Source organism: Argiope bruennichi, chromosome 2 (genome assembly GCF_947563725.1).
Source record: "Argiope bruennichi chromosome 2, qqArgBrue1.1, whole genome shotgun sequence".
Classification (NCBI taxonomy): Eukaryota; Metazoa; Arthropoda; class Arachnida; order Araneae; family Araneidae; genus Argiope; species Argiope bruennichi.
The window spans coordinates 87,697,784-87,713,149 of record NC_079152.1 but is presented as its reverse complement, the minus strand read 5'-3'; the positions used below and the strand labels follow the sequence as shown (position 1 = coordinate 87,713,149).

At 31.2% G+C, this 15,366-nt stretch overlaps 1 protein-coding gene across 4 annotated transcripts in view; it reads right to left on the bottom strand.

The window, feature by feature from the left end:
- The window catches only part of LOC129961621 (syntaxin-1A-like), a 60,217-nt gene that overhangs the window by 18,552 nt on the left and 26,299 nt on the right, over positions 1-15,366 (bottom strand). For all 4 annotated transcript variants that reach the window (XM_056075130.1, XM_056075132.1, XM_056075131.1 and 1 more), the window contains exons 6-7: positions 11,090-11,160; positions 8,193-8,330 (exon numbers count right to left, since the gene is read on the bottom strand). In XM_056075130.1, the coding sequence (XP_055931105.1) occupies positions 8,193-8,330; positions 11,090-11,160 (209 nt within the window). The remainder of the gene's footprint in view (positions 1-8,192; positions 8,331-11,089; positions 11,161-15,366) is intronic.

Below are 15,366 nucleotides of genomic sequence, written 5' to 3'. Positions count from 1 at the left end.
AAATGAAGATATCTGCGGTTCTCATCCACGTCACATCTTCTGTACTTAAATAACGTGTAGGATCCAACATGGGCCTTAGTCGCATGCAAGATGCCATGAAATTCAACGCTGTCTGACTTCGAGAAAGGCGCGATAATCGAATTCCATAGAAATGGCCGATCCTAAAGGGACATATCTAGTGAGTTAAACGTGTCAAAATCGACGGTGGCTTTTATGATAAAGAAGTGGAAGGTCAGTAAAGATTGTCAGAATGGGCTTCAACCCGGCAGACCCACGAAACTAAAAGATAGAGACTGTCTAGTGCTGTCCATAGAAATTCGGAGAAACCGCACCATACTGATAGTTCACATTCTCCATGAGTTCCAACAAACATTCCGGACTGTTGTTTTGATAAATACCATCCACAAAGAAGCACGTTTGCTTTGTTCCCATAGTTCTGCTACCACTCATACGCCCATACGCCTTTCATTTCAAAATCCAACCGCTTTGCTCGGTTGGGATGAGGCAAGGCACTTCGAATTTGCACCGTAGATGAGTGGAAACAGGGTCTCTGGAGTGATAAATCAAGGTTCAATCAATATTATTCGTATGGGAGAATCTGTGTTAGGCGTGTGCATGAAGAACGCCTTTTGCCAGAATACATTGTAGCTACAGTAAAGTTTGGTGGAGGTGAAATTATAGTTTGGGAATGTTTCACTTGATATGGACTAGGGCCCTTCATCCCAATTCATGATAAGCTCTACGCCGATTCCTACTCCACTATTCTAAACAACAATGTGCTTCCTACGTTGTGGCAATTTTACGGGTTGGATCATTGTTATTTCCAGGATAACAACGCCACTTGTCATGTTGCGAAGTAGATCATGGATTAGTATGATGACAATGGCTTGAACCCACTGGACTGTCCTGCCCAGAGTATGCCCCACTTGAATCCTATAGAAAAACTGTGTAAAGAGTTGGATCGCCGAATTAAGGGATACAGCAACTGTCCAAAATCGGGGAAATAATTTGCATCTCCAAGCTGAGTGGAAGAAAATACCACTGTTCAATTCCCAAACATTTGTGGAAAGCATGCCCCGGAGGGGTTATGGCTGTAATTGTACTACTTATTGTGGCCTACTTGTACTACTTATTACTATTAATTGGCCTCACTACTTATTGTAGATAGTGTATTTTGGCTTTAGATTAATCCTTGATAGAAGTAGAAACATGTAAAGTATGACACTTTATGCGTAAATTTAATGTTTTAACTTTAGATGGAATATATATATATATATTCCAGCTGACTGTGGCAGTGTTCATCTACGGTGTAATATGACAAACAATGTCTTGCCAATTTGTTTTGTTACTTAACATGATGTTCGCTACCATTGTTTACCTCTGTGATTGGAATGATCTATTTAATTAGATGATCCTTTCTTTGATATTCTTAACTGTAGTAAAGAAGGAGTTATCTAAGTAGATAGTAGGTATGAACTAAGACAGATGCGACTCGCTGGCGAGTAACGTGGTATCCAACGTACCAAGCGTCAATATTTTAGTTTTTCATCTGAGGAATTTAGCCAATTAAAGATCATTTATGAAACAAACTACCAGGAATGTAATTGCCATGGTCAAATTAATAGCTATGAATTCATTTACTTAGCAGTGTTAATAAATATAAAAATAGAAATGATCCATTTGAATTTGAAATTATATTTCTTTTGACAGAACGTAATTAAACTGTTTGCTGTAAAATTTCATGTGAATTAATTTTAAAAACATATATTCGTCTAATTGATAAACTATATCTTGGATTTGTAGAATACAGCATCAGAATTTAATTGCTAATATTTTTTCCATGAAAATGATTTATACCATCATAAAGGTTTTTAGATTTTTGCTGAACTAGTAAGTTTAGAGTAACATGAATTTAGATAGAAATAAAAATTTACCGCCTTGGTTTTTTAAAATTAAATTTCAATTATCTAATTATATTGAAATTTATTTATTTTTGTTTTGTTTTCTGCTCAGGATTTTTGATTTAAAAAAAAATAGGAATATATTTATGTAGAATATATTTCTTATGTATAATGTAGGAAATATATATATTCATAAACTTTAAAAATCAAAAAAACTTTAAATTGGAAAAAATTATGAGTACAAAAATTGCTAAAATAGCTAATTATAACCACAAACTTTACAAAAACAAACAAACAAACAAAAAAGAATAAATAGTGACGTTGAGCGATGAAGTGTTATGAACTTTTCATGCAATTTCAAAAACTGCCTTTTTCTTAATTAAATAGGAATTAATTCATTTTGCAGTCACGGAATATTAACAGTATTGTTTTTAATAGTATCGTTTTGAAATTCAATGACTACATCGTTGCGGTTGCTGTTCTGCGCAAATTCGTTTAATAACTTCATCTCTTGGCTAGCTACAACTGTTATTGCAGTAGAATTCCAAGAGATGTACGTGAGTATTTAAAATGCTTTCCTTAATTGAAAACAACCAATTGTGAAATGCGCCCTTTCGGTAGTTTTCAGAATGTGAAAATGGTTAAAATTCATTGACAGGTCCGTGAAGTTTATGGAGAAAACATTACGAGTAGAGAAATAGTAAGAAAATGTATTTAAAAATGAATGGCGAATGTACATTATGACATTTGAAAAATTATGAGTAAAGGATTGGTAAGAAAATGAGTCTAATGATGAATGTGCATAATTAAAATTCGAAGCAGGCGACATTCTATTATTAATTTTGAATACTTGGTGCAGATAATTGATCGTAAAGTTCAGAGAGCACAGACGTTTTACTATTTAACCTAATGAGTTGCCTGATTTTTCCAAATTTTATTCATGAAATTGTGGAATAACACTCAAATTATTGCAGTTTATATTCACGCTGTATATTGAAAATGTTGACTGAGATGTATTTTGCCAATGCGGTTATTTTCTTGAAGCAATGCGATCCTTATGGGAATAATTATTTTGAGAATTTTCACAGGCAACAAAACATGAGTGGTTCATGCCATAATGAGTCGAAATAACGATCCATGGAATAGCAGCATCTGACCTCGCCCAAGAAGCAAACAATTTTAACCCGAAAAATAATGTTTTCTGAGATAGGAAGTGAGGGCTTTGCGTGTGTGTGTGTTTCGTGGTGAAACAATGAATTCTGAGACCTTAACTAAACCGCGCCGTGAATTCCAAAACAAAATGCTTGTGAAGCGAGGAAATTGTTTTGTTTGGATGTAAATAATAAAAAAATCTACAGCCCAAGCTAGCGCCTAGTGACTACCACTTGTTTCTGCATTTAAAATTCTTTTTGGTGGTCAGACCAAAGTGTAAAGAGTATTTGCCTAAAAACGGCCTTATTGCATTTATTATCAAATCAGAAAGCAGATTTTTATGAAGTTGGATTTCAAAGGCTTTCTGTATTATGTGACAGATGCTTTAATAACATTGTTAGAAATTATGCTGAAAAGTAGATTAAAGAAAGGCTTTCATGTGAAAATAAAATTAATAAATAAAAGTACGGTTATATGCTTTTAATTTCAAAACAGTAATTAAAAAAAGTGCTACGTTAATGTGTTATATAATATTGTACTTAATGTCGCAGTCTCCTTGGCCCTACATGTTGTCTCTAACGGATTCGAAAATACAATTGACTTGCACTTTAATGTGTGACAGTTAAAAATCCAGAGTGTACCTGCCAGATTACGAAAAACTTCTGGTGGCTTTATTTCTAAAGAATTCTAGTTTACTTGATGAATTCTAGTTTAATTGACGTTTATTCTACGATAAATCGCGAACGGGTAACAAAAATATAGCTAAAATATTCACAAAGAACAGCACTTACAGGAATCGATAACACACAAACAAGCAGCCAATCTCTAACTGAAAAATAACAAGGAAGCTTCCTCTACAGTCGATCCTCTAAAGAGAGAATCAGTCCCCTTCACTCTTAGAATTTTAGCTCTCCATATATTTTTATTTTCCAGAACCATTATTTTGTCACTTAGATCAAGTGCCTTTGACTTGGCATTTATTAAAGACCTCTGTTTTTTTTTTTTTTTATCATGAAACTAACTGCTTGGGAGCCATATTCGTAACTCTATTCTCCTCTTCAAAATTGAACATCCTGGTAGTCTCATTACGCAGAACTGATCAATTGTATGTTTTGAAGTATCCGATTAATACGAGTACTTTTGGCTTGGCATTGGATGATCTCTGAACTTTATAGACAATGTCGTTCAGTTTCTCAACCTTAGTATTAGTTCCATCCCAATTCTATTATAGCTTTGGCTCAGACCTATCTGTCACTTAGTTGTTATTCATCCAGACATGATCACCCTTCACCAATGGTGGTTTGCTGCTCTGACATCGTAACGAGTCTTCATCCGGGGACAGTTTAAATATGCTTTCCAATTTTGCTTCTAAATTCTTCATATATCCATTCGTCGTGTTAGGCATATCACTTGATCGTTCAGAGAATATCAAAGGGCAATCGCGGCATTCGATGCAGAACCATCTCTGATGACCCTATAACCCGGAGAAAAAAAAACTAGCAAATGTTTATTTTAGTCTGTTTGATTCTTTAAAGCAAATAAAGATGTAAATCTTTCTATTAAACTTCTTGATCATGCCAACGAACTCGGGATGCAACGCTGTCCGATGAATTGATTGTGAATTTGAATTTTCACAATTCCCAAAAATTTCCAAAGCTCAATAAAGAGCGCAGATTTAAAATCTGTATCTTGATCCGAATGTAATATAATGCGAAACTCGAATGACTCGTTCGAAAACCAATTTCGAACGAGTCTATCGGCTACAGTGGAGGCTCCCTGATCAGAAATGAGAATTGCTTCATGTCGTTTAGTAAAATGGCCTGTCAATACAACGATGTAACAATTGCTCTATGAAGTTACAGGAGAAGATCCTAGAATACCAAAGACTATTTTTCGAATGGTTTGTCCAAATTATAGCGTTATCAGAAACCGGTTCTGATTTCGGGCTTCGCAAGCGCAGAATTCTCAGCACCATTTTTCGCTTTCGGGTTTTATTTAATTTTTTTTTTTATGATTTCAAAATGTCTTTTACTTGCGCTATCATTTGTTTCTTGGAAAAAATTTTTAATTCGTGAAAATTAGTAGCAATCGCCAAAGCTTCCATTTGTCACACACACAATCTCTTTGATATAACACCAGTTTTAAGATGCAAAGAGTTCTGTATTGTTTCATTGTAGGATTTTCTGAAGTGATTTCTTACTGGGATGGTCGATTCATAGAATTCGTCTAATATCTGGATTTTTCTGTTGCATTATTTGGAGAATATAGATCGGTTTGCATTATTTGAGAACCATAGATCGGTAGTTGCCGTTGGTGAAGCTTTCACAAAATTCAAATATGTTTGAAGGTTTTTCTTCATATTCGAGCAATGTTTGCAGCTCTCAATACTGGGCTTTCGAAAAAGGGAATCCTCATCTCTGTAAAAGGTTCCTTTGTGGTTCTGGATTTTGAAATTTTTGAATGTGTTTTTGGACATGTGAAGTTTTTTGTATCCAACGAGCTATCTGTTCGACAGGTTCCTTAAAATTCAAAATGCATCCCTTAAAATCTCTAGAAAGCATGATCAGCCTGGAAAAGAAATTTCTATCTATAGGAATAGTAATGGGAGTGCTCTATAGATTGTACAATGTCCAATAATTCTTTATATATCACACAATAATTTCTTTCGAGCTTTCCCAATCTTTATAATTGTATGGGAAACCAAGGCTCTTATTCCTGAGTTAATAGCTCACGATGAAGTTTTGTCAGTCTAGGAACAGGTTAAAATAAAAGTTGTCAAAGCTTGCTTTAAGTATTGAAATGTTTTTCGCTTTCTTCTGTCTGATTAAAATTTGATTTAGCTTCTGTAAATTATAAAAAAGATTTTCTTATTACAGAAAACGGTGATAATAGGTTCATAGACTGAGGAAACTACAGAGATCGTGCCCTGTCTTTGGACGAGACTAGTCAACTAACTGTTGCCATCATATTTTTTGCATTAGTGTTTTTTCCTTCTACGTTATAAAAAGCCCAAAATAAGAAGCATAATCCTTTTGGAAGAATCTACATTTGTTTCGAACTTAAATTTAAGATTAGTATTTCTTAGTCTTTTGAGTAAGGATGGGTTTCTTAGTAAAATGGGACTTACTAAATGCCTGAGATTGCGAAGCAAAAGATTTGAATAGCAAAAAGGATACGATAGTAGATTCATGCGAAGATAATTCTATAATGGAATGGAAACCATAGGCTCCATCCTAAGATAATGCTAATTAAACAATAAATGGGTACGAAATCAAAGTTGCCCTCTTTTTTTCGATTACCAGACGTATCGAATGAGGCACTATAAGTTTGTCTTTCTATAAGTTCTAAATTGTCTACAACTCGACATAAATACGAAAATCTTTATTGAAGAAAATAATGAGATTCACATTAACAAATTGATTGGATAACATCATAAATTTTGAATTTGAACGCAGGATTGACGAAGGGAAAGTTCAAAAATTGAATTGAGAACTAAAAGGGAAAGGAGAAGAGGATTTACATAGATGAATCAAAAATAGATAACAAAATTGATATTGGATTTATAAATTTTGCTAAAGGTATTGAATTTGAAAATAAAATATATAGAATTTTAAATAATTGTTCGATTTTTATGGCGGAAGTTTTGGCCATAACGTTTGCTATTGAATATGTACACAAACAATAAGGAGACAACTGTACAATCACTTTAAATTCAAAATCCATTCATATGACATTAGACTCTCCGAATGAATAGAAGAAAATGGGCTTAAACGATATTAAAAATAATTAAATATGACAAAAGAATTAAGTTACGTCGGTTAAAAGCTGGAGCACGTAAGAAATTAAAGAACCAATGAATTTGCAAAGCTCGCATTCAAAAAAAAATTTCCCGTGGATTACAACTTTTTGGAGTTAGAAGCTCAAATTAAAAGAAACTTGAAGGAAAAGGTTATGAACCTTTGATGGTACAAATAAAACAGCTCTCTAAAAGATAGAATTACAAGGAAATATTTTTTGATGAAGTAAACCTGAAGAGATTGACTTTTTCGAAATCAGACTTTTATTGGACATGGTATTTGCAAAACGTGCCAAAACTGATTCTTTGGTAACATTGAGGTTTAATTGTGAAGTAGTGAAGGAATATGCTTAAAACCTTTTGGCCTATAAGATATGGAAAGATGCAAGAGAGGCCCTGAAATTAAATTGAAAATCTCCATTGAAAACTCTCCTTTTGTACATTAGTTTTCAAAACTTTTCTCAAAGAATATTCTTACCAGACTTTTAACTGTAGACTTTGGGAATACTTGACTGTTTAAATATGTCTTTTTTTTTAATTCTTTTTACGTATACTTTATTAATTTTTCTGTATTATTAATTGATATTTTTATTTCCTGTATTATAATTTTCTATATTTGTATTCTATATCAATTTTTGTTTTGACTGTTAGTCTTAATCTTTTTAGTATTTTTAAAACTTTTCTAAATGTTGGTATGCATGTGGCATAGTTTAATTTCATGACATTATATTTTTATACGTTTTAACATGCATGCTTTGTGCATTTTCCCTGCCTACTTCCATATGATGTACACCACTTTGTATTGATAAGTGAAGCCGAAGAGAGTTAAATAAATAAATATTTGCCTTCGAGGTGAATGAGACCTGTTGGTAAAAAATGAATTTATGAAAAATTTTGTTCTTTTTCACATAAAATAAATAATAACAGCGTATTTTAAAAAAAGCTTTACAAATATGACCGAGTAGTTTTGTACTATAGGAATGAAAATAAGGTTCGTTTAAAAGACCATCTCTTATAGTTGACGAATTACGCTCAAAGCTAAATATAGATCTGTAATTTTAGTATAAGAATCGCACAGCAAATATTATCTCAGTAATTCTTTGGGTCATTCAGATATCGTTCCCTCATATACACGATAAAGCAGATGCACTTACTATATGAATCTTGAAAAATATTTCTTTAAGATGATCGAAATAGAAATGTAGGTTGAAATTAAACCAAATATGCTAATGGAATCGATACAAAAAGTTTAGATTTGATATCAAAAAAGGAAATATTAACAAAGGGACATGATAATTTTCATGATTTTTTTAGAATTCATCAAATTAATTTCAAATAGATACCTGACTGTTAATTAATATAGAGAGGCTAAGTAACATGTCGTCCAGTTCCCGTAGACTGTTTTCAATCTTCAGCACTTCTCCGTACCTTTGCTTCACATCCGTGAGGTCTTCTCGGGCTCTTTCAACTTCTACAATATACTGAGAGAAAAATTTTCGATAAAAAAAGTTTGAGCAAGATAAAAAGTATTACAAAAAAAATCGATGCATCAAAATTAAAGTCATGGATAAAGAACATTGATTCAAAATTTCATTTTAATTCATTTGACATTGATTCAAAAGTCATAAGCAATCTTTCCCTGTTTGCACTTACTTAATAGCTTACGAAATTAATCTTTTAAGATGATTACATTTACATTTCTTATGTCACTTTAAGATTGGTGGCAGAAAGGAAAAAAAAAAATATTCACTTACCCTTAATCAATGCCAAATGCTAGTCTTTATTTTGATTCAAAGACAACATTTTGCATTTGTTTTAACTTTTAAAGCTAGAAAACAAGACAAATGAAATTAAAAAAGAAGCTAAGTATAAATATTGAGCATTGGTTACTATCTCCACACTTTCCAGATTAAAAATAAATCTCAGTAATAGCTCCAAAACGGTGAATCAAGTTGTCTATTCTGAATGCAAAGAATATTTTAAATGTAAAGCACAGTAAACCATTTGTTTTCTTAAGTAATAGTTACGACTTGAGAGATTACTTTATCATTTAGTACTATTTCAAATATTTGTTAAAGAATTAAGTAAAAAAGCTTTGTTTCTTATAGTTGTATTTTATAAATATATCTTATCTTCAAAACCAGGTAGAATACCATAATAGTTTTAGAGCAATCCATAAATTTAGATTAAAAACAGAAACGTTGCAAAATGTTGTAGATTTTTTTTTAAACCATTGTGATATCCAAAGAGCTTGTAAACTGTTTGATCGATAGACTATAATGGTCTCACGTAGGTTCATAATTACAATGCCTAAAATTCGGTCATGCTGAGTCAAACATTAAAGTTTTAAATAATAGTTACAACTGCTTTAATTATTATGCAAGGAAAGTTTATTTCGAAGAATCGTCGACTATAACGAAAAGTAAATTTTGGTTGGACGTAAGCAGGTAAACTGAATAAATTATTTTTTGTCTCATATTTAAAGATGGGAAATCAGAACAGAATAAGCGAAAAGATTGTTTTCAAGATTGGTGATGAACTGAAGGATACTAAGAAAGTATATAAACAAAAACTGAGGAAAGGAGAACGTGTGTCGTTGTTGCAACATTAGTTGCTAATTGAAGATTAAGAGAATAAAGTAATTAGATAATGATTTAACTAATTGAATAGTAATACGCTATTAATACGAAGAAGCGAAGAAAAAAGTAACTTTGGTTTGATGAAGTTGTTGAAAATAAAATTTGCCTTAGCAGAGTCAAACATGAATACAGAGATGGATGCCTTAATTTGATATGCATATATGTTTTCAAGTTGTGCTTGGATAGCATTATTATCAAAATTGCAACAGTAAATATCATTACCAAAGTTTATTCAAAAAGTATCCAACTATAATTTTTCATGTATAAACAAATGAATCTATGCTAGCAGCTGATATTAATACACAGAATTTGTTATTTTGTATTGCCTACAGAAATTTTTATTTTTTGGCAGTTAGCTGATAAGCAAGAGAGTGTAAATGAATGCGATCTTTTTTTTTTCCCCCTTCTTTTTCCTTCTTTTTTTTTTTTTTTTTTTTTTTTTTTACAAAATGACAAAAAAACTTGAACGAAGCTGTTAAGTTCAGTTTTTTTGATTTCCAAGTGGATATCGTCATGAAGATTCAATAGAAGGAGTTGAAATAATGAATGCCACGTAGATAAAGAGGTGGTAAACCGCCTCAAAGATAATAAAGAATCAGTAGAGAGTAAACCAAGTTCAGGTAGGCTCTTAACATCCAGATATGAGATTTTCGTCGATCAAATAAGTACGCTAATGATGTATAATCATGATGAAATTCAGCATTGAGTCTGTTTATTTCAATTTGTCAAAAAATTTGAGGTTTAAGAATTCAGAGCTCGTAGCAAAATAGAACCGAAGTAACTTCTTTTAAAGATCTCATACAACTTACCAATCTTTCTTTCACTGGGATCACTGACAACGAGTTCTGGTTTTAGAGATACGACCCCAAAACCAAAACTACAGTTATCATAACAAAATGCAAAAAAAAAAAAAACCAGCCAAAACAGATCTGAGAAAGATTAAAGCTTTGTTGTCTGTTTCCTTTAGATTAAGAGAAGTGTGTGGCAATTCAATCCGAAATTAGAGTAAGTTGTATTTGAACGTTATACCAGTGTTATATATATGTATAACGGTCGGATACTTTTTGAACAAACTTTGTACGGAGATGCCATTAGATATCAACTGCCATTTCATGGATTCCAGATTTATTTGATGGTTTTTTGCATCTGATTTGTCATCCAAAATAGAATAAACTCTAATCTGCTACATGGAAGATATAAAATAAGGCAAGGATTAATTTTTTTCAAACATGTAACATCAGATATCTTTTGTAATATCTGACAAAAACTGCTGTACATGAAAATTCTGTTTTGAATCTGGTTTTTTATTAACAATAACATTCAATAGGATTAAATTATTCTATTTTATATTGAAAGCAATAAAATCACCTTTTTTTCCGAAAATCCTGTTTTGGTTTTTTTGAAATAGAGCAAATCGTATATCTTGGAAAATACGACTTACTAATGCAAAGAACTGGAATCTGATTGAGTTCTATTTGCTATTCCGCTTGCACTTTTAAAAAAATGGCAATGATATATATATATATATATATATATATATATATATATATATATATATATATATATATATATATATATATATATATATATATATAACTTACATCTTGAGTGAAAACAGCTCTGTTCTCGTCCAGCATTTTTTCCAGTTGCTCTTCATCGACCTCTTGTCCAGCTGAAAGACAAAAATCAGCAAATGTCAGTAAGAAAAGAAGTACAGAATTAATTATAGTTCTCGCTTAAAGAAGTGCGAAAGTGCATATGCAGTATTGAACTTCAAATATGAATAAAGGGCATATTCTTAATTAAATGGTTCAAAGTAGTAGATAAATTAGTGAAGTTGATCATTAGTGAAGTTGTGAGAATGATGTGAATTTCTGTTGTAAACCTTTTTATAGAAGTTTCCACTAATAGAAAAATACATTTAGTTACATCTTTTTATACATTTTGCCACTTTTTTAACGGAGGTCAGTGCCATTTTATTATGACATGCTGTAAAATCAGGGTGTACTGCTTCACCTACATATCGTCATATGTAAAAATAAGTTCGTCTAAGTATGTTTATGAATTAAATATCTTTTATTCATAAACCTGCAAACATGATTAATCTTATCAATGCAGATTTTATATAAATGTACTTCAATATACAATTCAATAATATTTTTTTTTTTACGATTTCATTAAACTTGTGAATAATAATAATTTTTTTCCTTCTTAATATCTTGCCGCAAGCGACGGCTGCAGCTGATTTAGTGACATGTAGGCAACCAATGTTTTTTAGCCGCTCCCGCATATTTTCATTAACTCGACGTCCAAAAACTGATTAGATGCTTAGAAAGCTATGTTAGTCGCATTTGGTTGAGTTAAAAGGCAATGACTTCGATTAGCAATCAAAATTTGTAGCTGCGATTTCAGTAAAGATCCGTCTTTATTATTTGAATAAAATTTGTTTATAGGTATTTTTAAAGTATGCATTCATCATCCAATGCCACATCAGTGGAGTGCTAAAGATGAATTATAATACTAAAGAAATAAAACTACTAGTGCAATTATTTGTTTATTCTCAGGCAATATATTTAAACAAAAGTTGATCTAACATTCTAGATAATATAAAAAGTGATTTTTTGTATGTTTTTTTTTTTTTTATTATTATTTGAAAATTCAAAACATATTCTCTTTAATAATAAAAGGACAACTATAGCAACTAACATTTTATATACTTTTCATAGACAGGTTTTTTTTATAGCATCATATTTTTATCAATCGAATGAAAGTTGTGTCTATTACCGTGTGCAAGTATTTTTTTTCCCATGAATAATTTTTATTTTGAACTGTGAGCTTATTTTATTATTTTACTATGACACTACTATGTCGTTAGTTATAGTTTTGCGACATCATAAAAAAGAATTAATTTTGGTTGACTGATGTAAAATATATCAATCTATATAAATAAAGTGAAATCTTCAAATTTTTTTGTACACTATAGAAATTCAAATTATTATATAGATTTTTGCCGAATTTGGCACTTAAATATTATGAATCCCAAGAAAGATTTTAGAGAAAAGAAGTTCATGGCAATTTCATTAAATTGTTAATTTTTTATTTGCGAAAAACTATGTTTCCATTGCACATACACTAACAAACAATATGGCTTTCTGAGTAATAGTAAATTGAATTTAAAATAGCCTAAAAATAAAATAGTCTAAAAAAACGGATAGTTAAACAAAATTTCCTTTGTCTTATTATGTAAACACATATTTTTAATGTTTTATTAAATTTCGTGTCATTTAAAAATATTAATAACTTATGAAAAATATAACTCTTCATAATTTTCAAAAGCATTTGAAAAAACGAGGAGCTATGAAATTTTAAATTGTTTTAGTAAAACAGATTTTTTCGTTTTACCTTAAAAAAAAAGATCATTCGCTATTCTCTCAAAATCTTAAATTTTAAATTTAATAACCATATATAGATTTGAAGAGTGAGATTTTTCTTGACAAAAATATAATAAAATTTTCTTTCTTATGAAACTATAAATTAAAATCCCTTATTCAAAATGAATATATAGAAATGTTTTTAATTAATAACTTCCGACGGAACTCATCTGATTCATCATTTTACAATTTCCCGTGTTTATTTGTGCATCTCTGCTTATTTTAAAATGGCATTAACAGGTCTACTTTTAATTTAAATGTAAAATATGTGCTTTTTCGACCCTCTTCCTTCGTTTTCAACAGTTTCCTTTGAAGCAAGGAATTTTATAAAATTTCATAGCCGGCGTTCTGGCATAGGGTAGCACGTCTTCTCCGTGATCTGGGCGTCCTGGGTTCGAGTCCCGGTTTGGGCATGGTTGTTCTTCCATTGTTCTATCTGTGAGATGTGTGAATGTGCCCTCCTGTAAAAAGGGGCTGTGCAAGCGAATGAGTGATGCGTGAATAACAAAGTCGTACTCTTGGCCCTAGTTTGTGCTACTATAAAAACAAGAGACGCTCCCCCACCGGCTTAATATCGCTGTCTTCGTAACAGCGGACTTGTCCATGGAAAGTGTCATAAGAAACAACAACTACATAAAATTTCATTTTAAATGGCATTGTGGAAATCCTTCTACTGATATTGGTACACCGAATCTGCCTTGACTAGTAATTATATTTTCGAATAACTTATTATTTACCTACTGCGTTTCGATTTTGTAATTTTCATGTTTTTTGGCTATACTTTCATACGCTAAAATTCGAAGTAAAGGCAGTTTTGCCATATAAGAATTCAAAAGAATGGATTTCCAATAATGACGAATTTTTTTAAACAAATATGATGGTTATGAATGATTATGGTACTTTTTTTCTTCTTCTTGTATATGAAATTTACAAAAAGAAAGTATTATATACGCCAAAAAATACGAATTCGAAATTCTGACGAAACTCGAGGTTACAGACCTCCACAGCTCCGAAAAACACATTTTTAAAAATGCTTTGAGTTTGACGGAGGACACTTAGTAATGGATTTAACACCAGTTTTGCAGATTTATTTCAAATTTTGAAAAAAATCCATTCTAAGGAAGTCTGTCTGTCCGGCTGCCCAAGTATAAGTGAGCACAACAATTACAAAACGTAAGGAACTAAAGTAAAATTTGGTGCACAGGTTTAGCATCTAAAATGCATATTCATAAATTTTAAATCAAATCCGTCCAGAGCTTGACCATCTACTGATTTGTACTCCCCGATACATGTAAAAGGGATGATTAATAAGAGCAACAATTTAGAGAAATAAAATTTAATTTATAGTTTTAGCCCCTGAAATGTAGATTCTTACCAGATTTCGAAATAAATCTGTCAAAAGGTTGACCAACTCTACTTTCATATGCATATAAATGCGATAATGTAAAATGATAAGTAAATTAAATTAGGTATGTTATCTTTTGACTGCAATTGTATTTCTATGACAAATTTTGATTTCAATTGATCAGAAAAAAGGCGTCTAATATGCATATTCGATTCCTTGGTACTTGTACTTTGTATTTTCTGTTACACGTATGCTGGTTACTAATTGCCGAAAAGAGATAATACCTTTATTACAGAATATGTAAACAAGTTTTGGGAAGACAATTTCCTCTGGTTTTTCAGATTTTTGCAAAAGATCGTTTTCAATTTTATCCACTATAACTTGTACCTAAATGAATATATATGCAATTTACATTAAATGAAATGGAAGCGCGCAAGTAATAAACTCAATAGCTTTATATGTGTATGTAATATTTTCTTCCGTTGCGTTTGATAACGTGCATATAAAGATAGTATTCAATAACTAGAGCAGCATTTTTGCTTAGTTTATCGGTTTAGTGGAGAAAATCAGTCAAGTGTTTAAAAGATTTTCTTTCTGTCGGTGGATTGTATTCAAAATTTGATAGAAATCTATAAAACAGGTGTAAAAACTACTCGCGCCGAATTTAATGCACCTAACTAGTTACGTTTCTGAGTATTCGTAGATGTTGAGATAAAGTCATAAGAAAAAATTTTCTGACTAAGATCTAAAACATGAAAGTTCATCAATCCATTCAAAATTTCGAGGCCAAATTTGTTACTCAAGATTTTGACACTTCTTCTATGTATACCTTGCGCAAGATAAAATAAAAAGAAATCAAAACAAAATCTATAGACCGGTTAACATGGAGATTTAATATTCTTCAATTTCTCAGAGACTTTAACCACATGAAGACTATTTTTATTCATGATAGAGAAGGGATCTCATGAAATTTGAGAATGACCTGGAAAAAAAGTCGATATGCTTATGTGTTGCTTGCAAATGCTATGCAGCCTTGAACTAATTATTCAAAAACAGATTTCATGTCCTAAAAAAAGGTTGAAAGCATGTTAATTTTATTTTA